The sequence below is a fragment of the Lynx rufus genome, unplaced genomic scaffold (assembly GCF_022079265.1).
Source record: "Lynx rufus isolate CCGP_SWC_20201006 ecotype Redwood Valley unplaced genomic scaffold, mLynRuf1.p SCAF_1, whole genome shotgun sequence".
NCBI classification, from domain to species: Eukaryota; Metazoa; Chordata; class Mammalia; order Carnivora; family Felidae; genus Lynx; species Lynx rufus.
The window spans coordinates 208,676,311-208,699,685 of record NW_025814823.1 but is presented as its reverse complement, the minus strand read 5'-3'; the positions used below and the strand labels follow the sequence as shown (position 1 = coordinate 208,699,685).

At 41.9% G+C, this 23,375-nt stretch overlaps 1 protein-coding gene across 1 annotated transcript in view; it reads left to right on the top strand.

Annotated features, from left to right (window-relative positions):
- EGFLAM (EGF like, fibronectin type III and laminin G domains) overlaps window positions 1–23,375 on the top strand; it is a 178,221-nt gene that overhangs the window by 113,714 nt on the left and 41,132 nt on the right. Inside the window, exons 8-13 of the mRNA XM_047073875.1 lie at window positions 12,723–12,838; window positions 13,407–13,725; window positions 14,371–14,471; window positions 15,609–15,709; window positions 17,628–17,772; window positions 21,070–21,259. Of these exons, the coding sequence (XP_046929831.1) occupies window positions 12,723–12,838; window positions 13,407–13,725; window positions 14,371–14,471; window positions 15,609–15,709; window positions 17,628–17,772; window positions 21,070–21,259 (972 nt within the window). The remainder of the gene's footprint in view (window positions 1–12,722; window positions 12,839–13,406; window positions 13,726–14,370; window positions 14,472–15,608; window positions 15,710–17,627; window positions 17,773–21,069; window positions 21,260–23,375) is intronic.

Sequence of the window (23,375 nt, the reverse complement as noted above, 5' to 3'; positions counted from 1 at the left end):
GCTGTAGATCCTTTCCAGTGCTTGGTATTATCAGACTTTTAAATAGAGTCAATCTGATGGAGGTAAAGTGATATGGCATTATTGTTTTGATTTGCATGTTCCCATTTCTAGTGAAGTTAAACATAATTTTATAAATTTATTAATCATTTTATGAATTAGCCGTTTATATGTTTTACCTTTCCTTATTTCTATATATGCCTACATATATGTAAATATACATTAATTTATTTAGATACATTAATGATATACATAGTGTACATGTATATATCATTACATAGTATGTATTGATAAGCATTGATATATACATTTAAAGACTAATCCTTAGTAATATGTGTTGCAAATATCTTCTGCTAGCCTGTGACTTATGTTTCACTTCACTTATAATATCAATTAATAAACAGAATTATTTTATTCAATACAGTTAAATATCTCAATTTTTCTTTTATGATTTCTGCTTCCTGTGTTTTTTTAACTACTTCCTTTTCCCAAGGTCATTAAGCAAAATTTTGTTTATCCTATAAATTTGAAAATTTTGCTTTTCATATTTAAGATCTCATTCTACCTGAAATTTACATTTAGGTATGGAGAACTAGGAGCCTAGCTTCATATTTTTTTTTCATACCAATAACCAGTTGCCCAGCACCAACTGATGAGTCATTCATTGATCCTTTTCCCTATTGATCTGTAATGGCATCTTTCTAATGTATCAGCTCCATACATTTGTGTATCTGTTTCTCAGTTTTCTGTAGTCTATTTCTCTATCCTTTCCTTGATATCACACTGTCTTAATGTCTGCAGCTTTATAAAATTATGTTATCTGGTAGGTAATTCTACACTCATTCTTCTTCGAAATTGCCCTGTCTTTCCTTGACCTTTACTAATCAATATAAATTTTAGAATCAGTTTTTCAATTCCGTGAAAAACTCTGTTGGGATTTTAGTCAGAATTATGCTGAATTCTATATTGAATTTATAAATTAATTCTGGAGGGATTGTCATCTTTATGATATAGAGTCATGTGTATTCAATTTCATCCATTTATTTGGATCTTTCTAAAGTCTTTAAGTGAGTTTTGTCACACTTACTCTCCAGTCTCTTATACTTGGAAAGCTGTTTGAAATTAGTTTAATCTGTGGATCTTTCTTTCTCTGTTTTTTTGTAGTCACAATTTTCTTTCCATGCACTTTTCCCATGTCCTTTTTTAAAAATCATTTTTCCAATGTTTTTATTTATTTTTGAGAGAAACAGAAAGAGCGTGAGCAGGGGAGGTACAGGGAGAGAGGGAGACTCAGAAGCCAGATGTGGGGCTTGAACTCACAGACCGCAAGATCATGACTTGAGCCGAAGCAGGTCACTTAACGAACTGAGCCACCCAGGCACCCCTGCCATGTACTTTCAAAAAGAATATGTATTCTCATATTTTGGTGTCTAGGGTTCTATATATGTCCACTTGATCAAGCTTTGTAATATCATTGTTCAAATCATCTATATTGTCAGCCTGATCAGTTACTGAGAGAGACACATTAAAATTTCCCACCATATCTCCCTGTATCTCAATCTCTTTCTCTCTATATATGTGAGGTTGTAATATTAGGTACATACAAGGTTAGGATCATCTTATATTCCTGGTGGTTCCTTTAATGATGACTTAGCCACCATTTTTAACATTAATGATGCTGCTTCTTTTTTCCCTGAAAGTTTCTGTTGCCTAATAATAATATAGTAATAATATAGATCCAGTAGCTTTTGCTAGTGCTTGAAACTATTACATCTTTTTTACTTTTGATCTCTCTGTGTCTTATGTTGTAGGTACTTTCTGGAAACAATATACAGCTTAACTTTTAAAAATCCGATCTGACAAGCTCTGTCCTTTAGATGGCAAGAATTTTTTTTTACAGTTATTGTAATTGTTAACATGTTTTATTTATTTCCGCCGTTTTGTGTTCTTTACTCTGCTTTTCTCTCTCTGTTTTTTTGTTTTGTTTTGTTTTGTTTTTTGGTGATGAGGGGTGGGGAATCTTTGTCTTGGCTTCCTTCCTGTTTTCTATAGGATTAACTATATTTGGGACACCTGGGTGGCTCAGTTGGTTAAGCTTCCAACTTCGGCTCAAGTCATGATCTCACAGTTCATGAGTTTGAGCCCTGCGTCCGTCTCTGTGCTGAGAGCTCAGAGCCTGGAGCCTGCTTCAGATTCTGTGTCTCCCTCTCTCTCTGCCCCTCCCCTGCTCATGTTCTGCCTCTCTTTCTCAAAAATAAACATTAAAAAATTAAAATAAAAAGGATAGACTACATCTTCTTAGCCCCCTACCTTTCCCCTCTATTGGGATGAATTATGCATTCTTTTATTTACCATCCATAAATTGTTGACTTCCAAACTTTTATGGTCTCAGATTAATCAGTATCTATTACCCTCATAAACCTCAGTCTTACCAGCCTCAATCTAAGTGAATTATTTTTTGTCTTACATGTTCTCTTTCAGTATTTTTATTCTACCCAATAGCCACAGGTTAGGCTTTTTTTTTTTTTTTTTAAGTAACACTTCTTTAGATTTATCCAAATGTTTACCAGTTTCTCTGCCCACTACTCTGCATCTTATTCTTTACTTCTTCTTCCTGAAGTATACTTTTCAGTAAATTCTTGAGGGTCTGTTAAGAGAGGGTGATAAACTTTCTCTAACTTTGTGATTGAGTCTCTGTTTCACTGTCGTTGTTGAAAAACTATTTAATCCCGTATAAAACTTTGTGATGGTAATGATTTCTCCTAGCATCGTGTCTCAAATTGGAGAGGAGGAATGAGAAGCTATCGCCGTCTCTGGTTTAAACCAACTGGTGATCTCTAAAAGAGAACTGGACCACAGTTGATGTCCATATGTGAAGCCACTTCAAAGGGCACCACGGAGAGAGTGGTGTTCCCACGCACACAGCATCAGTCATCCCGTGCTGTGGGGCAGGGTGTCTCCCTCCCCACTGCACTTCAAGCTGCACGTCCTCTGTCTTTCCCATCTCAGTCTCTGTTCAGCCTCCTGGGTCCCAAGTGCAGGCAGGGTATGAACCAACCCCTGTTTTGTACTGGCCGATTGGAGATTACACCATTTACATCAGTTTTGTGTTTGTTACCCCCAGTCTCTCCGACAGGATCCATCTTTCACTCTCAGCTTTTCTACGTCATTTTCATCAACACACGTATGCCATACTCACAGAAAAGACTCCCTTGACCCCACAATTCTTCCCCTACCATCTCATTTCTCTGCTTTCCTTCAAGCTAGAGTTACTGTGTTGTCTATATTCAGTTACCTCCCCCCTCCCTTTTTTTGACCTCTATTCACTGTTCAGCCAACTCCAACCTGCCTTTACCCCCACTGCTCATGTGAAGAGGGCCAATGACCTCCATTTTTCCAAACGTAATGTCGTCCCATGAACATAGCACACACCATTCAGTTGAAAATAATTTTAAAAAATAATGAACATTTTTAATACATCTGACTAGATAAATCTCTAATAGAATTACAAAATTGAATAACGCAAATGCTTGATTATACTGCCAAATTATCCCACAGAGAGAAAAGGAGAGAGAGAGAGAGAAGAAGAGGGAGATCTCACTTTTTAAGCCATATCCTCCTGAACTGTGGACAATAGTTTTCTGCCATCAATAATTGACAATTGCTACGCAAGTCCCAGTAAAAATGGCTGACTAGACATTTAGAGCATTGGCATTGACCAGATTAAAATTGCAGTCTTTCACAAAACATTTATTTTGCACTTGCCATGTGCAGAGCACACTCTAAGATTTGGCTCTTGCAGAGAACATTCAGTCATTCATGTGTTCTCTTAGCTAACAAATACATATTGAGTGCCTGCTGTATACATAACACTGAATTCTTAATGCCAGCCACGATTTCAGCTGTTCAGAAATGTTCTTGTTGCCCAGCTAAACGGTACGCTGCCCTTTCCTCCCCGAGTCCCCAGGTATGGCCATGGAATGTTGTCAGTGAATTCTAATTCATCATTCTCTGAGGTTACAATGATTCCAAGTCTGAAATTTCTAGCACAGCATGATGAAAATATGGCCTTGGGTTTTCCTGCTGTGTTTGCAGCCACCTCTTACATTATGCTTTGCCGGTGCATCTCCTCCTTCAGTGGGTAGCAGAGAAGTAAGTGCCTAACACCTTGGTGGTTTCTGGCCGTTTGCTTAACTGTCCCCGGCCCCATTATCCATAGAGAGGGAGGCTCTGAGGGAGAAAGATACAGTGGCTTGTTCTCTGTTGAATGGTTTATGTTCTTCAAAAGGCGACACCCCACAGGGGTTATGCACAGTTGGTGCGGCCCCTGTGTGTGTGTGTGCATAAAGATAAAGGAGTTTAAGAAGCTTTGAGGTGAGGGCTCTAATGGTCACTCCATGCCTGGGGTATCATCTTGAGCCCCAGTCAGATGAGAGATTCTTGAAGCATGAGCAGAAAAGAGCAAACACTTCTGCCTACGGCTGGTACTTAGAGCAGCTCTGTCCCAACACCCCACTCCTACCACTGTGGCAACATACCCTGGATTGGTTAGATCCATTCAAATTGGAAGAAAACATTCAGGCAGATTATTTGGGGAGAAGGAAGGAGCAAGGGAAACCATTCAGTGTCCTTGCAGACCCTCTGAGTCCTTATGCTGCCGAGGCTGACGTTGAGCAGGCTAATTTTATGCACAACCAGAAGTCTCTCCCAGTGACCTTCAGGTTCACAGGGGAGCTCTTGTGCCCCACCCCCTCAGCATGCACACAGTCGGTGGGTACATTTCCCAAGGAGAGGGTCTAACTGTGTCATTGGATCCCCATCCATTTCAGTTAGGAATGCACTGAAACTCCAGCATCACAACCACCTTCACTGCCAAAGACAATATAGTAGAAAGGGAAGTTCCAACAGACTTCCACTTGCACCTTACTGACCCAAACTACCGAGATGCAAAGGAGGCTCAGAAATCCAACATTTATTTAGCTCCTATAGTATCTACAGAGAAGAGGTAAGGGAGGAGGGATTAAGGTTGAAATATCCGCCTTGCCCTCTGATATGAAGCCCTCCTTTTGGTAGATTTTCACATGAGGCCCCCGGGGGTGGTCAGTCTGGATATGGTTGTTTAGGCTCAGACATAGGTCCTGGTTCCATCATTTTCAGCGAGGGTGGCAGGACTAAGTTCATAGAGCCCAAGCCAGAGTAACTTAATGCAGAAGAGCCGCTTGAAAGACCAACCCCAGAAGAGGTGCAGGATATGGATTCTTTTCCGGGAAAAGTCTGTGGAATGATTTCTTTAAGATCTCAGAATTATTGTTAGCTTTTAAACTCTTTATGTGGGGTCCTCTTGTCCCTAGACTTTTGCTATTTAAGAATCCAGATGAATGCTACTGTCATATATTTTTATTCTGCCTGCATTGTTTCAAAAGTTCACTCTTTTTATTTCTTACACATTTTGTGAATGTCTTCAATGTGCCAGGGAGTGAGTGAGGTTTTGGTGTCATAGTAGAAACCAATATGGACAGTATTGCCTTCTTCAGGGCACTTTCAATCTATTGGGAGAGTCACATTTATGAAATCATTCTACAAATAAATATGTAATTGTAAGTTAATAATGCTCTAAGAGAGGACAGAACCATGAGCGTATATAGGAAGGGAACCTGACTTTATCTAGGGTTCAGAGAAAACATCTCTAAGAAAGTGATTTTGAACAAATACAAGAATTTAAAAGGCAAAAGCTGGGCAGTGAGAGATGAGATTTCCAAGCATAGGGAATAACATGTCTAAAGTCCCTGAGGCGGGAGATATGTCTCTGAAATGAAAGAAGAACCAATGTTCTTTCTGGATGGAACAGGATGAGAAGGAATAAATTGCTGTGAGATGCAGCTTAGCTAGAGTAACAAGAAAGTCTCTGAAGCCACAAAGGCCACAGGTCTGGCCTGTCATTTTTCCATCCAACCAGCCGAATCTTAAATATTTGTACTGGAAGGGATGACCTAGTTTCTGTCCATGACACATTGCTTCACGGGGGACCCTTTTCCTCCAGTCCTTCTTGTTTTGGTGAGTGTTAGGGTTTTGAGGTTGCCCAGTTAACACCACTTTCCCCTTTGTCCATTTTCTGAACCAACAGAAATACGGCAGCAGAGTCAGCAGATAAAGAATCAAATTGCCATCCTTATTTCTGATAAAGGCCGGGCAGAGAACGTAGCTTACTCTACAGTACAAAGTGGGTTTGTGGACTCCCTTCTGACTAGGGAAGAGCCCACGTGAAGGAAAGCCTGCATTTGCAGCAAAGTCACACCTGCCCAGGTCACTGCTTTCCACTTTTCTAGGTTGAGAAAGAAGGTGGAGGGACCAAATTTGCCCCCAAGTCCTCCTCGCCTGCCCCAGGTTCTTTGATAGATTAGCTTCAGTCAGTTCAGAAATGTGTACCAAATGCTTCCATCCAGCCACCAGGCTACTGTCTCTACTTCTGTAGGGAGGAAAAGGGGTTGGACAAGAATCCAACAGTATTTTGGGGAACTCTCTTTGCATGATTACAACTTCAGGAGTGGGGAATAACTGTTCCTCTCTCATCCGTTGCCAAGAGCTATTAAGAGAAGGGACTGCAATAACCTGGTTCTTATTAATGAAGATGAATTCTGATAAATGATATCCTATCTTCTAGGAGGCTTATAATATTGAACAGAAAGCCACAATCCCCAAAGCATGTAACTTTTGTGCTGAACTAACTTCTTTTTTTCTTTTTCATCCACAATAAATAAAATTCCCCAGTTGTTTCTTTTTCAAACGCTGCTTGGAATAACAGGTGCCAGCAATATGTCTCAATCAAAAGTGTAAACTTAAGGGTCACAGAATGTTAGGGCTAGAAAGGATCCTTAGGTCATCAAATATAATCCCATTCCTTGCTTTATTAGAAAACATGAGACCCAGAGAGATTAGGTGTCTTGTCCAAGGTCACATAGTCATCTGTGTCCCTCTCCTAATTATCTGGGTTCCGTGACCAGGGGTATTTCCAACTACACCATGTTGATATATCAGAGAAACTCACTATCTGGAGAACATTTGTGATGCTTTTATACAAATAAACAGACAGGTTTTTATAAAATAAGTCATCCTTTAACTTATTAACAGTAATTTGTATTTTGTATATTAGTTTTTCCTCTAGTGGAATAACCCTTGAACTTGTTTTGCATTCAGTGAGTGGTTTGACTATTCTGGTTCTAAATAAATGCTTCCTTTTTAATGTTCTCTTTTCCTAATTAACAATGTGCCAAGTAGAAAGAGATAAGTTGTGCACTTTAATTACAATAACCCCAGGCCACTGAGAATTCTTATCACTATCTCGGACTGTGCATTCCGTGTTCACTTAGAAACGGCATTGGTAAAAACTTCATGTAAGCTGTGGATTTGAACTCTGAGGTGGTGAGGCCGTCCATGAACAAGAGTAGAGAGATTTATTCCAGCTTTCTTCTAGTCATGCTGTACTCTTTTCCTTAAAAGTGGGAAATTACTATTAGCCCGGGTTATTATGAGGGATAGGGAATTTGACAGGTTGTAAAGGATAGCAGAAAGCATCATCAGGAGCCCAGAATTCTAGATCAGCTCTGCCACCAATGCTCTGTCCCTCTGGGCAAGTCACATGGACTCTATGAGCCTCAGATTACTCTTCTGTAAAATGGGCTTGTGCTCGCTGATTTCTAAAGTCTTTCGTTAAAAGTCAAAATTTCTTTGACTCTGAGTCCTTGTAATTCCATATTCCTTTCCCTTTGTTTATCTCACATCCTTTGTTTCCCCAAACTGAGAAGTAGCCTCTGACTTCAAAAAGATATGTGATATCGTGTTGAAACAGACTAATTTTTATAAATACCAAAGGATTTTATCCAATGAATAATATATGCCTTATTTTACTCATTAGAAAGAACAGGGAATCTGAAGTGATTTCCATTCTCATCAAGGTACCATTTCATAGCTGCTGCAATGCATCTGCGGTCCTTTTCTCTAAGGAGTTGCCTTCAAGACAGACTTCCTAGGTGGGCTAATGGGCAAGAGGAGACCTCAGCTACCTGCACCCATCCTCAGTTTCTCTGTGTTCTCCTGACTGAAGTATCTTATTAGATACTTAGCACCAAAAAGTCTGCATGAGAGGGTATTATGGATATTGAACTAGAGGTCATATGATCCAAGTATGGCCCCAGATCTTCTAATGAGATTCATGAACTTGATCTCAAGTCACCTTTCTTTGTGGCCTCAGTTTACATATTTATGAAATGGGAAGTTTGGACTGGATGGTGTCTAGGCTCTCTTTGAACTTTCAACTTTAGTCTGAGTTGGGACAAGGGACATTGATGAATTGAAAAGGGACAAGGATGGTGGTAGTTTGATAGGAATATGTTTGGTTGAGGGGCAGAGTCTCACCCTGTAAGGATTCCCCTCCAGATATTCTCTCGCTTAAATAGGCATGGCCAGCTAGGCCAGGCCAGGACAGAGCCAGAATGTCAGGACAGAGCCATTGTGGGAGAGTCTTCTGTACCTAGAGGGAGCTTTGATGAGTATGTGGAGTGTTACTTAAATGGATGAATAAAAGGGATGTCAAGAAGTCTAAAATTATGGCTCCTGCCGTCAAGGGGTTCACAGCTGAGTTGGGAAACACAAGGGCAGCATTCCAGGGCCTGGAGTCCAGACAGTGGAAATAGCACCTCAAATATATGCTGATTTTATCAAGATATGGAAGTTTATTCCAAGCTCATATTTAGAAGCACACATCCATGGGTGGATAACCCTAATCAGGAGGAGCTGGAGGAACATCCTAGAGGTCTTGGTAGTTCCACCTTTTGTGGAATAACCATTTTTTCTCTGGAAAGAGTCTGATGTTCTCTTTTTAAAATATCACTTGATTTTAGCATTTTGATGATGTACATTCAGCTCTGTCTCCGCAGAATGCATGCAGTTGGAAGGATAGGTAAGCTATGTGTAGGATATAGGAGAGGAAGAAAAGATGGTAATGTGGGGAAAAACATAATGACCAGTCTTGGGGTGAAAAAACACAAGATATATTAAGGAGACAACTGGTAGACCAGTTTGGCCACTAGGACTTTTGAATAGGGGAAAAAAGGCTGAAAACACAATTTGGAATCAGATTATGAATAGTATGATGCAGTCAAAAGAGAGACCAAAGATAAATGCTAGCTCTGCCATTTATCATCTGCATGCCTTTGAGCAAGTTATTTAATCTTTTTGAGTTTCTATCTCCACACGGTAAAATGGAGGTAATAGTACTTCTACAGGACTTTTTGAGGATTAATAAAAACAATGCATGAAAAGTTCCTGGCACAGTAAAAATGGTCAATAAATGTTGATTTTCTAATTCCCAGGCTCTTTCCGCCTCCATAGTGGCTGCTTCTCTCACAGACAACTGGGAAAGCAGCAACCAGAAAGACCTGGCTTTGAGTCAGGCTCGGCCAGTTACAAAGTCTTTGATCTTAGTCAAATCATTTAACCTTTTTGAGCTTCAACTTACTTATCTACAAAGTGAAATGAGCCATAATTACTTTGCAAGATTATTATAAAGTTTAGAAATGTATTATGTTATGCACACAACCATACCTGTTATTTGGCGGGGAGAAAGTAGGTTTCAGGAAATCATGGTGATGGGGGAAAGAAGGAGGGAATACAGGGGGCACCTCGGTAGCTCAGTTGGCTACGTATCCGACTGTGGCTCAGGTCATGATCTCGTAGTCCTTGAGTTCGAGCCCCACATCAGGCTCTGTGCTGACAGCTCAGAGCCTGGAGCCTGCTTTGCATTCTCTCTCTCTCTCTCTCTCTCTCTCTCTCTCTCTCTCTCTCCCTCAAAAATAAATAAATGGTAAAAAAAAAAAAAAAAAAAGGGAAAACAAGGAGTTACCATTGAGATCCTTGAATTCTCAACCAAGAGCCTAGGATTTATCTTGTAAGTGGTGGTAGTCTTTGAAAGTTTTTATTTTTCAGATAGGGCATCATAAGACGAAGTGAAGAGTACCTTGACTTTGATGAACACAGTACAAGAATGGCAAGAATGTGCACAGGGCAGAGAGAACACCTTGGGGGTAGAAAGGCCAGCTTCCTGGAAATAAGACCCAGCTCTCTTCACATATGTGCTATATAGTACTTTTACTGCCAAATGGAATATTTCCTCTTTAATCTGATGATTTTGAATATATGGAGAGATAGACATAGAAATGGAAAGAAAGAAAAGGACCCAGAAAAAGAGAGTCGAGGAGAGAGGTGGAAAGATACACAGATACAGAGAGACAAGAAAGAGGAAAGTGGTGTTCAAGATTCCTGGATTTTTGTGTGAAGACATCTGGCACACAGCTGTGTAGGCTGGATGCAGGTGGCTTAAGAGAACTTGCATCCAGGTATAAACCTGGAATCAACAGGCTTGAATTTTCCACTGACACGTGGGCTATTTTAAATAAAACTGTGGAGAATTGATGTGAGGGTAGTGAGAACACCACGTCCCCTGTGTCATCTCTCCTCCACCAAAATGTGCCCAAACACCTGAGAACGGCTCCTTCCCTGCTGTCTCCTGACCACCTGTTCACCACGTTTCTCTCGTCCTGGTCCAAAGGAGATTTCTGATCAGCAGTGTGCCTGACCAGAAGGCTTCCCACGCCCTCTTTCTGTCCTTTCTGTCACATCCTTCTGTTTTCAACCTGCTTGCTATTTTTTGCCTAAAGGAGGGTGAGTTTGCTTTTATGACAAAGGTGTTTGGCTTAGCTTATTCTGAAAGCAGAATGGCTTTAAGTTCAGTTTATGTTTGTCGTGTCTTCTTCCCCTCCTGCCCCCTCCCTTCCCTTCCCCTCCTTTCCCCTCCCCTCTCCTTCCCTTCTTTTCCCTTCCCTTCCTAACCAGGCATCCAAACACTGGACGCCTGATGGGCATTGGCAACCTACAAAAGTCAGTTTCTGTTGCCAGAGTTGTTTATGCTGTAAGGGCTGGGGCCATTAGAGAAGGCAGCTAGTACCTGTGCCTGTGAAAACCCATTGGGAGGAAATAGGGGTGCTATGGAGCAGCACTTCGAAAGACTCTCATACCCTGGGGGAGTGCCACCTGTGTGAGCCTAAGTCAGGACTGCTGCGGATCAGTAGATTTTGTGACAATCTCCCAAAGGACAATGCCTTGTCTCCTAAGAGTTTTTCTCAGCCCACCTTCCAGGTCTGAAAGATCCCATTGTCCTGAGATGGATGGAAATGGTGGCACCCACGATAACCTTGTAGGGGCCCTTTTTTCTGGGTGTAGCACTGTTTGCTCTAGTGCAATATCTCTTTCTTGTTTTAAAGAATTTGTGATGAAATATTTCATACATCAAGTTCATATAAAAATAATATGAACATTCACAGGTACCTGGCATCTGTCTTAAGAAATAGACTATTACAGAGCACCCAAAGGCTTCGGTGCCTCACACCTCATTCACATCCCTTTTCTAACTTCCCCCAGGTATTTTAGTCATTGTCTTACTTTTTGGGGGAGTTAAACCATATATATATATATATAGATATATAAATAAATCTATATATCTAAGTGTATATATATATATATATATACTTAGATATATAGATTTATTTATCTCTAAATAATATATTAAATTTTGTTTGTTGTTGAATTTTATATAAATGGCATCAAACTGAGTATGTTCTTTTGCAACTTGCATATTTTGCATGGAATAATGTTAGATTAAGCCATGTCAACACATTAAATGCTCATTTATTTCTCCTGCTATGTAGTATTCTATTCCATATATATATATATTCCATATATATATATTCCATATATATATATATTCCATATATATATATATTCCATATATATATATTCCATATATATATATATTCCATATATATATATTCCATATATATATATATTCCATATATATATATTCCATATATATATATATTCCATATATATATATATTCCATATATATATATATTCCATATATATATATATTCCATATATATATATTCCATATATATATATATTCCATATATATATATATTCCATATATATATATATTCCATATATATATATATTCCATATATATATATTCCATATATATATTCCATATATATATATTCCATATATATATATATTCCATATATATATATATATTACTGTAATTCACTTATCCATTCTCTATTGACAGATATATGGGGTGCTACTTGTTGTTATAAATAGCAAATTTGAAATGCTTTTTACTGTTATAAATTGTGATGCTCTGAATGTGTTTTGCACATGTTGTGGTACACATGTGGGAGGGTTTCTCCAGATTTTGTAAGTTGGGGTGAGATTGCTAAATTGGGGTGAGATTGCTGGGTCAAAAGGTACGAACGTTTTCTACTTATTTCCAAGTATTTTTGCAAAATGGTTGCACACATGTAACATTGGTGTATGAGTCCCCGTTGATCCCATCCTTGGTAATATTCTTTTATTGCCCAGCGTTTACCTTTTTGCCAATCTTGTCAGTATAAAATGGCAGCTCTTTCTGGCATTAATTAGCATTTCCTTAATACTTATGAGATGAAACATTTTCTATTTGTTTAGTCGTTGATGCTTCCTCTTCCGTGTTGAATTCTTTGTGTGTTTCCAAGACATCGCGATGCATTTGGCAGAGTCCTGTCTGTGGCTGAATTAGGATAGAAAGGGGCAGAGGGAAGGCATATGTTGACAACAGTGTGCTCCTTTCTCTGTGAAGGCCCTGAGGAGGCAGGAAGTGGCCGCTATGGACCCCGCTATACAACCGACATGGGAGTCAGTGAGGATGATGACGGATTTGAAGACGACTTAGATTTGGATATTTCCTTCGAGGAGGTAACAAGAATCTCTGCTCTTAAAACCTGTGTCTTTTGGTTTTCCTGCTGAACAAGGCAAGTTAGCTGTTGGACCATGAACATTTTACTTAAAACTTATTTAAGTGGGCCCATTTGCTCTTAATACGTATTTATTTTCTCTATTAGGCCCCAGGTGCTTATAAATTAGTAGCAACTAGCACGCTAATGTTGTGTAGCCAGCCCCTGCCTGCTGACTGGCAAAAACATATTTAGATTTCCCACCACGTGAAAATGTACAAAGTCAGGTATTAGAAGGAAATGAACAATTCTTTGACAAAGTGAGGCATCTTCGTGATATTATAACAATAAAAATCATGTAATATCAGCTTTACCACTGGTTTTCTGTATAGCACAGGGCAAGGTACTTAAAATCCTTGAGCCTAAAGTTCTTATCCATAAACTGGGGTCAGTACTATCTGCCCCATCTACATCCTAGTTTTGAGAAATAACAAAAGGGACTTTTCAAGTATTAGACACCAACCGTAAATGAGGCTGTCTAAACACTGTGTTGGTGTTAATCCTGAATCCTTTCTCTTCTCTGGCTCTAGGTTAAACCACTTCCTGCTATCAAAGGAGGACATAAGAAATTTTGGGGGGAATCCAAGATGGCACCCAGGTCAAACCCAAAGACCACTTCTAGGCTTGTCCCCCCTACCCTAGCGTCTCTCCCAATGACTACAGTGGCTCCCCAGCCCACTCCAGCGGAGAGGAAAAGGAAGAATGGTGTGGCTGTAATGCCGAGGCTCTTTGACATGTCTTGTGACGAAACGCTCTGCTCAGCTGACAGCTTTTGTGTCAATGACTACACCTGGGGGGGCTCGCGGTGCCACTGCAACCTGGGCAGAGGTGGTGAGAGCTGCTCAGAAGGTAGGCCCTTGGTGGGGAAAAGAATGTGGTAGGGAGGTTGGTCCCATTGGGAGCCAGAGGGCAGTTTTGTGGTCCACACATGGTTTCTTCTAGCCCTTTTTCTAAGAGAAGCCCCTTTTTCCATGTACTCGTGATTAAATTAGCTACACAGGAAAAAGGTAAGGCAACTTCTGTTGCTTCTAGTTGAATAGCAGCCCTGTGTCTATGTGTGCCACACATGTAGTACTTTTGAAGCAATTAATCATCCTAAAGGCACCTTGGGGAGGTGGACTTTACTTTGATCACATCTCTACCGAAAACATGCAGCTGAAGCATGTTGCGTGAAGGTTAAGAAAGATAATAATTGAGCCAACTTACACTTACACAAACGTACAGCTGGAAAACAGGTGTCAGTGGTCTTAAAGCCATTGATTTCTTTTTAGGTAGCAATTTAACAATCTCCAGTTTCTCCCTAAGAATTTCAGAAGCTCTAAGTCCCCAAGAATGAGAATCATAAGTGTAAAAAGTAGAGACGATAATGAGCTAGGTTTAATAGATTATTAGGGGTTTTCACTTAATGATATCCGGGCAATGGCATATATTGATTTTTGCACTTGAAGAAGTGAGGAAATAACATTCTTTTATGTTATCTTTTTCTCTTTTTAGATATTGTTATACAGTATCCTCAGTTCTTTGGCCACTCCTTTGTAACCTTTGAACCTCTGAAGAACTCCTATCAGGCATTTCAAATTACTCTTGAATTTAGGGTAAGAAGGATTAGTTGTTTGATGAATGCCTATTGGATGGACAGCTTAACACATCATTGTGCCACATCAGACGGGGTCGGGTGGGGGTGCAGGAAGCAGGGAGGTAAGTAGAGAAGGTAAATATGACACAGGGCCTGTCCTGAAACCTGTTCACAAGGTAATGAGAACATTGGGCACGTTCACACATTCAAGGGTGCCAGCGAGTGGAGGGTGGGTCCTGTATGCTACTGAACTATGGAAATGACTGGCCGACCAGTGAGAATGTGTAGGTCCCAGCTCTGTTGCTCATAATTGTGACTCCTCACAGGCCAGGATTTCAGAGGTATAATGCATTCCCCATTCCCAAATCCCTTTTAGAGGGAGCCCAAATGTCTGCCCTCAATGCTATGGCTGTAGCTGAACAAATAGGAAAGCTGCTATACAAAGCCCTCGCACATAGTGAGGGCCCAGTGGACGCTCTCTGATTTGAATCAACTGCACATCAGAATTCAATCAGCGACTTCAGCTTCAAGTTATTCTTTTGGGCATCTCAGACAACAAGGTTTGAGACCTGGGAACAAGCCTCCTTTGAGATCATGATCACAGTGTTGAGTGTGTTGAGTGTTGAGATCGTCCAAAAGATGATCTGTCTCAGGCTAGGGCAGCCAACATGGGTGAAAACCAAACTAGAATGTCAGTGGGGCTGATTTTATCGTCCTGTTCTCCTGACAGAAGGAAAGAAGCAAATTTGCATGCTTCTCCACAGGGAGGGAAGTAAAAAGAATGAAAACAAAAACAAAAACAAATAGAGTGCTCTTTGGGGAAGTAGAATTTGATGGACACGCAAACAGCCTCTCTGTGACCGTGGTCTCTGCACACATTTTCCCGAAGCTCTGCTGGTGGACCCACAAAGCCAAGTAAAGAGCAGGTCAAATGCGGAGTCACCTTTCTCTAACCTCACTGCCATTTGTCACACACTGTTTATATCGCTGCCGTTTTTTAAAGGGAAAAGAACTGAGAATTGGCAACTGGGAGTTAATTGGAGTCCATGAGCTTGCCCCTTTGTAAATAGGACCACAGGGAGAATGCTCAGGTTTCATATTCATGAGTGTTTCCAGGTGGTGCTCATTGTTTGTGTGGCGTTTGTTTGTACAACAGGCGGAGGCAGAAGATGGTTTACTGCTCTATTGCGGGGAGAATGAACACGGGAGGGGTGACTTCATGTCTCTGGCCATCATCCGACGCTCACTCCAATTCAGGTAACTCTCACTAAAATCCCACAGATTTTTAAAATACCATCCTACATTATGTTTTTACATATAGAGTAAAAAATACATGGAACGGATTCCTGGAGATAAAGGTTACTAAATAGTGGCTTATCGGGACTGCAGGGTCACCCTTGGAACTTGAGTTTCAGAACCCTATAACCATCCATTCGTTCAACAGGAAATATTTCTTGAGCACCCACGGTGTACCAGGGACTGTTGTAGATCCTGCTAATGCAACAGTGAGCCTAAGTGATCTAGTCCCTTTGCTCCTACAGCCCTAGTGGATGTGATGGGAAGGAGGCTGAGATCTTCTCCCTGTCCCCTGTGGTAGGTCGGACTGACATTCCTGGGGAGCAGAGAGGAGCCTACAACCTCCTGAGGGCTCCCAGAGGCTCAGAGCCCATCCCTGTTTTTCCCTCTGGCTGTGGCAGGCTGTCTGGTGTTCCTCCTCTGCCCTGGTCATTTCTCTCCCAATATATCTTGGAAGCCATCTTTGGTTTGCGTGTGGTTTTCTGGGGGCAGAGTTTTGTGAAGGTGTGAGTGTTTTGGCCACCCTCAAGGGTACACAAGCACCTATCTGAGAATGACCAATGAGGATCAGCCTTGTCCTTCTCCATAGTGTACTGGTTAAGATCCTGATGGCACTGCTCCTCTGCTCCCTGACTCCGAGCAAGTGACTGTACCTCTTTGAGCCTGCATTTCCTCCCAGGGCTCTTGTGAGGATTAGGTGAATTAATACATACAAGTGCTTAGAGCAGTGCCTGGCCCATAGCAAGCACTCAATAAGCATTAACTGTCATTGTCTTTTGATTATTTCAGCACAAAAATTCTTTGGGTTAAGCTGAAGAAGACTGAAACATCCCACTTGGGGTAGACAGTGGTCCCCTATCCTCTGCTAAATGCTTTGATTCATGGGAGTTTGATGTTAGGGCCAGGATCTGGGGCAGTGGTTCTCACCCTTGAAGGATCTGATAGACTTCCAGTGGCATTGGCTGTGATTGGCTGCTGGCCGCTCTCCAACTGGGCAGCTGCTGTGGAGTCTGATATCCCCCTCTAGATGAGCCTGCTCCGCAATGCCTCTCAACCCCATTTCAGTCCACTGAGGATCGTGGAGACAAAGGGAAGCCATGAGAAGGGACTGTAATTAGTGCACGTCCTGAGAAGGACAGTGCTGGTCATGTGTCCTTCCCTACTGGCCATCTCAGGATCTGTGGGGGAGTGGCATGGTGGCTGCCTGGAAGTTGACTGGAAAGGGTCAAAATCATGGGTGTAAGGCATAGTGACTGGTGGGTACCCTGGGCCATAGGGAAGCTGGGAGAAAAAACAAAGCAAAAACAAGAATAAAGCAATCGTCTGAGAATGTTCCCCCTCTGCCCACGCCTCCCCCCCTATGGAAACTGCACCTGCATTTGGGCACAGCTGAACACAGATGGCAGTGCTAGCCAGCTGGCCAAATTGAGTGTTTTTTGACATTTAAATAATATCGCTGGAGCCTGTCATTTGGGAGTTGGGGGAAGTCCCCAGAGAAATACCTGGAAGCAAAATGACTCAAGTTCTAATTCTCTGCTCTTGGGATCCACTTGAAGCATCTGGCAGTCACTGAGAAGGAGGGGGAGGATCTTAGTTGCCCATCGTTTTCGAAGCTGCAGAGAAAATCAGGTTGAAGGAGGCCCACAGTTGAAAGGTCTGCGGGCAGATTAAGATAAGTAGATTGAGGCCGGCCCAGAAAGCAGGTGTTTAGCTCTTTCCTGTAGAGATTTAAACAGTCCTTGATATTCATAAACGTAACTAAACAGATTGACTCTCAGAGAAGCCATTGCCCCAGAAGTGGTATCCGTGGGGCCTGAAAGCATAACGAGCTGGTTGATCCAAGAGCCTTTCTTTCTTTTTTTTTTTTTCTTCCCCACAGGTTTAATTGTGGAACCGGGGTTGGCATCATTATAAGTGAAACCAAAATCAAACTGGGGGGCTGGCACACGGTTACACTCTACAGAGATGGGCTGAACGGGCTGTTGCAGCTGAACAATGGCACCCCGGCGACTGGCCAGTCCCAGGTGAGTGTGAGCCTCCCAACCTGCCCACCCACCCAGCACCCACCACGCGCGTCCCAAGAGGGCCCTGCTGCCGAGCTCAGGCCACGCTGGTGGGATGCAAGCTCCGGATGGGCTGGTTTTCGTGGCAAACCCGTGCACCCCAGCTCTGAGATGCTCCTGTATCTCAGTGGCTCTTACCACTCTCGGTGGGCTTTCAGGGCACACATCCATCCCACATCTACTGAGGAGCAGAATCGGATTTGCAAGCGTCATTACTGTGGGGGCGCAGAAGCATGCAGTTGGCTTTGTGCCCAGGGACATGTTCTTTTTCCACAAGGACATCAAAGCCAGGGGTAGAAGAAGGCCTGTATCAGAAGAATAGAAGCCATTATTAGTGCCAAACACAAAGCTTGCTTTCAAGGCAAGGGTGTTGCAATTCTGTGGCTTTAGCAAAGAGTTCGGAAAGTTTCACTTGGTTCAATATGCAGGAATGATCCTTTCATCTACCATTTTGGGGGGCCATGGTTATAGGAAGCGGTAAAACAATTTAACTGTGGGGCTACTCAGTAAATCACCTAGGTATTCACATATTCGTCATGCTCTGGGCAATTTCAGAACCATGTTTAGAATAAACAGTTTGGATTAGCAACCTGCCAAGGAACGGAGTGTGTAATTATAATCAGGCAGGTGTCTGTGTTCTCTCAGGAAAAATGTAGCAAGAAAACCTTTGTGTATATGTATATAGCTTCCTCCCTGCCTGGACTTTTTTACTGGCAAGATATATCCTATAAAGAGCCATGCTTTGCTGATTCCCATTAATTTGGACCCCAAAGCTTCCAAAGGAACAAGAATGCAAATATAGAGAATATGAATCCAGTGAGATCGCTTATGCATATATGCATGTACTTCTTAGGAAAAAAGACAGGATAAATGAACTACAGAATCACATAAATCCCAGAACAATAGCCCTAAATATGATTAAAATTAAGTTTGATAGGAATAAAGAAGCTTTGAACTTGGATCCAAAATAGTAATAGTGAATATAGGGCAGAGAAGCTGTAATAAAAGCAACAACACATGTGAAAATGTCTTATGTTTTGAAGCAAGGAAGTTCAGTAAAGGTTAATAAGCAGAGCCATGTGGTAACAGCAAGCTGAAGAAATTACAAGTTGTATTAATAGAGGCATAGCATCTAGAAAAAGCGAGGTGATGATCGTATGATATCCTAGTAGCCCTGTATATAGCTTCCAGTGCTCTAATGGTAACTCTAATCCTCTAAGAGGATTGCATTCAGCTCTGTGATTGTACTCGAAGAGGTCCTCTAAGAGGACCACAGACATATTGGAACATGAAGGCAATCATTGAAACAGGAAACTGACCTGAAATCCCTGGAGTGATTCATTGAAGGAGCATTGTTTAGTTTGGAGAAAAGAAGGTGAAGGTGTGGATGGTGCCTTTTCATAGAATCAGAGAGGGAATTTGGGGAGAGAAGGACTTACTCTGTGCCCCCCCCCAGGCTGATGTTGAATGGGAGAGCCTAAGGGAGTAATTTTAACTCCACTTAATCATACAAAAGTGCACAGAAGTGCAAAGGACTATCTCAGGAGACGGTTTCCTGTCCTGTCCTTGGGGGTGTTGAAAAAAAAAGTTACCGAAACCTTTTGGTAGGGAGGTCAATGTGAACTTGGCTTATATGAGTGTTTGTATTTTTGCCAATCTTATCCTTTGAATGAATATAAGAATTAACTGCAGGAAGCATACAATTTTACGGCTACTCAGGGCAGCGTTTGCCACTCTTCTCCCGGGACTTGGCTAGCAAGCTGTATAAGCAGGACAGCAGCTGTGGAATGTTTAGTAAACTATCTTGGGAGATAGTGACTCTGTCTTATATCAAGGTTTGCAAAGTTCTTCAGGGTCTGTGTGGCTTCAGCCTGACCCTAGGGGAGCTCTGTAGTATAAGTTATACCTCAGAGCAGTCCCAACCCAAAGCTGGTCAATTGGACTTTCACACTTTGGCACCCATCAAACACTGTTAAGTGCTGTGTTGGGGGAAATGAAAACTCCAGGGCACTTCGAATTCTCTGCCTCGTAGGCAAAGCAGGCTCCAGAAACCCAAAGCAACCCTCACCAGAGGAAGGTAAAAGCCAGCTTTTACCAGACTATTGCCTGGGACGTTGTAAGGGGGGCTCAGGGTTGCTGTTCCAGAAAAGGAAAAAAGCGCTAAGTGGTCAGGCTCCTGGTACAGTCCTGAATCAGGGAACAGAGTGAAGATGGGTTTCAGGAGTGAATTCTGAGGATCTTAACGAAATAAGCCAACAGGGCATTCAGGTCATCCCACAAAAGCAGTGTGCCCAGAGGCTGGCAAACAGTCCTTACAATTCACTGTAAGCACTTTACAGCTGCCTTGCTCACATTCAGCACACTATTTGTAAATGATTCTTATCCATTCATTAGAAAAGATAAAGTAACGATTAGATGTTCTATTTGTTGGCAACATTTCGTTTGCCACATTTCAGTGGCTTACGTTCTGGACTTTAAAAATTCTGGCAACATGCTTTTTCCCAGTCCCCTTTAATCCAAATGAATGAAATATTTCTGTAATAAAAAAAAAAAATGACCAAGGGTGCCTTAATTTTGTCCCACCTAATGTTCAGATCTGTGTTTTGTAACCTCAAAACCTGCAATCCAGTTTGTGGTTTTCTCTAAGATTAGAAATGTCCCTACCTCACCGTAGTAACACACACACACACACACACACACACACACACACACACACACAAGTTGTATCCATGAGCAAATTTCAAAATATTTTGCAACACAATCTGTGTGGCAATCCTCCCCCGCACACACAATGTTTCTTGCAGGATATAGTATAAGGGTGGCTGGGAATAGGAAAGGTAAGCGTTGGCCCACATATACACAAAATTAGCATTATCATCTTTTGAGACGCAGAATAACCCTGTGAACCATCCAAGGTACACAGTAAGTTGGTGTCAAGACTGGAAAGACAAAGTTTTTGTTGGATGCCCGGCCCAGTACCCTGCCCGTTGGGTTGCTCTTGGCTCTGACCTACCTTCCCTTCCCTTCTAGGCTTCCAAAATCATCCCTTCTCGAAACACAGCCCTCTGAGGAGCTCACTGAGTTTCCTACGGTAACCAGGGGTTTAATTTTCCAGTAAGGCAATGTCATAAACATAAACACAGATGGAAGAAAGCAGTGGGGCTGTAAACTACATCTTAACCATGTCCCTCATTAAAATCTGTTGTGTTTTGGCTTTTGATTTTGTTTAGTGAGTTACGGTTTTCTTCTTTCTTACAGGGCCAGTACAGTAAAATTACCTTCCGGACGCCCCTCTATCTTGGTGGGGCCCCCAGTGCTTACTGGTTGGTCAGAGCAACAGGAACAAACAGAGGCTTTCAAGGCTGTGTGCAGTCGCTCACTGTCAATGGGAAGCGAATCGACTTGAGGCCCTGGCCACTGGGGAAAGCACTCAGTGGGGCCGACGTGGGTAAGTGGTTGCCCAGTGGGCCAGGGTGCTCTTGTGGGATTGCCTTTCTGGTGTGGGCCAGGGCAGTAAGAAGCTTCATGGATTGAAACCCTAGGCAGCTGGCTAATGTCAAACTTTAGGAGGGAGGTGGCCCAGGGGACAAGCTTGGTGCTTTGCAGACATGATGACCTGGATCTGAATAGCAAGATAGGATAAACAATATGGCGCACCAAACCCCCGGTTGTGTCCTGTTGCCCTTGGCTCTCTTCACGAAGCATGGCATGGTCTCATCCAACAAAGCAGCAAGCAGTTCAGCGCTTTCACCCTCCCTTACTCACCCAGTTCAGTGGAAAAGCCAACACAGTAATGTAAGAAGAGGTTTCGTATGCTCTCTGCTTCCAAAAGAAATGGTCACATTCTAATTCTTGACCACTGTGTCCAACTTTCTCATATGCCCTCTCATTAACTCCTCACGCCAGCTCTAGGAAGTAGAAATTGTTATGATACCTATTTTATACATGAAGAAACTAGGGCTTGTAAAAGTCAAATAACTTCTCCAAAATAGCAGGCAGAGCTAGGACTGATTTTTATTTTTCAGCGGTTTAAGCTTCACAAAAAAAACTGAGGAGAAGGTACACAGATTTCCCACCTATCCCCCACCCCCACACATGCATAGCCTCCTCTATTAGCAACACGCCTTTGTACCTTTGTTACAAATGATGAACTTGAATTACCGCTTCAGTATCACCCAAAGCCCGTAGTTCATATTATGGCTCACCCCACCCCCCACCTCTGGCAACCACTGACCTTTTTATATTCTGTATGATTTTGCCTTTTCCAGAATGTCATATAGTTGGAATCATATGTAGCTTTCTCAGATGGGCTTCTTTCAGTTAGTAATATGCATTTGAGTTTTATTCACGCCTTTTCATGGCTTGGTGGCTCGTTTCTCTTTAATGCCGGATGATATTCCATTGTCTGTATGTACTGCAAGGCATGTTTGTCATGCCTGCTGAAGGGCATCTTGGTTACCTCCAAGTTTTTGGCAATTGTGAATAAAGCTGCTGTAAACAGTGTGCAGGTTTTTTGGATGGACATCAGTTTTTAACTTCTTTGGGTAAATACCAACAAGAAGTGTGATGGTGTGGTGATCACATAGTAAGAGCATGTTTCATTTTGTGAGAAACTGCCAAATTGTCTTCCAGAGTAGCTGTTCCATTTTGCACTCCCACCTGGAATGTTTGAGAGTTCCCGTTGCTCTACATCTTTGTTAGCATTTGGTGTTGTCAGAGTTCAGATGCTAACAGATGTGTAGTGGTATCTCATTGTTGTAAGTTGCATTTCTTTGATGACATATGATGTGGAGCATCTTTTCATACACTTATTTGCCATCTGTATGGCTTCTTTGGTGAGGTTTTGTTAAGGTTTTATTTAGCCCATTTTTTTTTTTTAATTTTTTTTTTCAACGTTTTTATTTATTTTTGGGACAGAGAGAGACAGAGCATGAACGGGGGAGGGGCAGAGAGAGAGGGAGACACAGAGTCGGAAACAGGCTCCAGGCTCCGAGCCATCAGCCCAGAGCCTGACGCGGGGCTCAAACTCACGGACCGCAAGATCGTGACCTGGCTGAAGTTGGACGCTTAACCGACTGCGCCACCCAGGCGCCCCTATTTAGCCCATTTTTTAATCAAGTTGTTTATTTTCTTGCGGTTGAACTTTCAGAGATTTATATATATATATATTGGGCAACAGTCCTTTATCAGATGTGTCTTTTGCAAATATTTTCTCCTAGACATGGCTCGTCTTCTCTAACTTTAATGAAATCCAGCTTATTAGTTATTTCTTTCAAGGGTCATGCCTTTGGTGTTGTCTCTAAAAAGCCATCCCAAGCCTCACCCAAGGTCATCTAGATTTTTGTCCACATTATCTTGTAGAAGTTTCATAGTGTTGCATTTTACATTGAGGGCTGTGATCTCTTTGAGTTAATTTTTGTGAAAGGTGTAAGGTCTGTGTCTAGATTCAGTTTTTTGCATGTGGTTGTCTAGTTGTTCCAGAACCATTTTTCTGAAAAGACTAGGATTGTCTTTAAAGCAGTAAGGACATTTATTTCCGTCACTGAAAGCAGATAGATAATTCT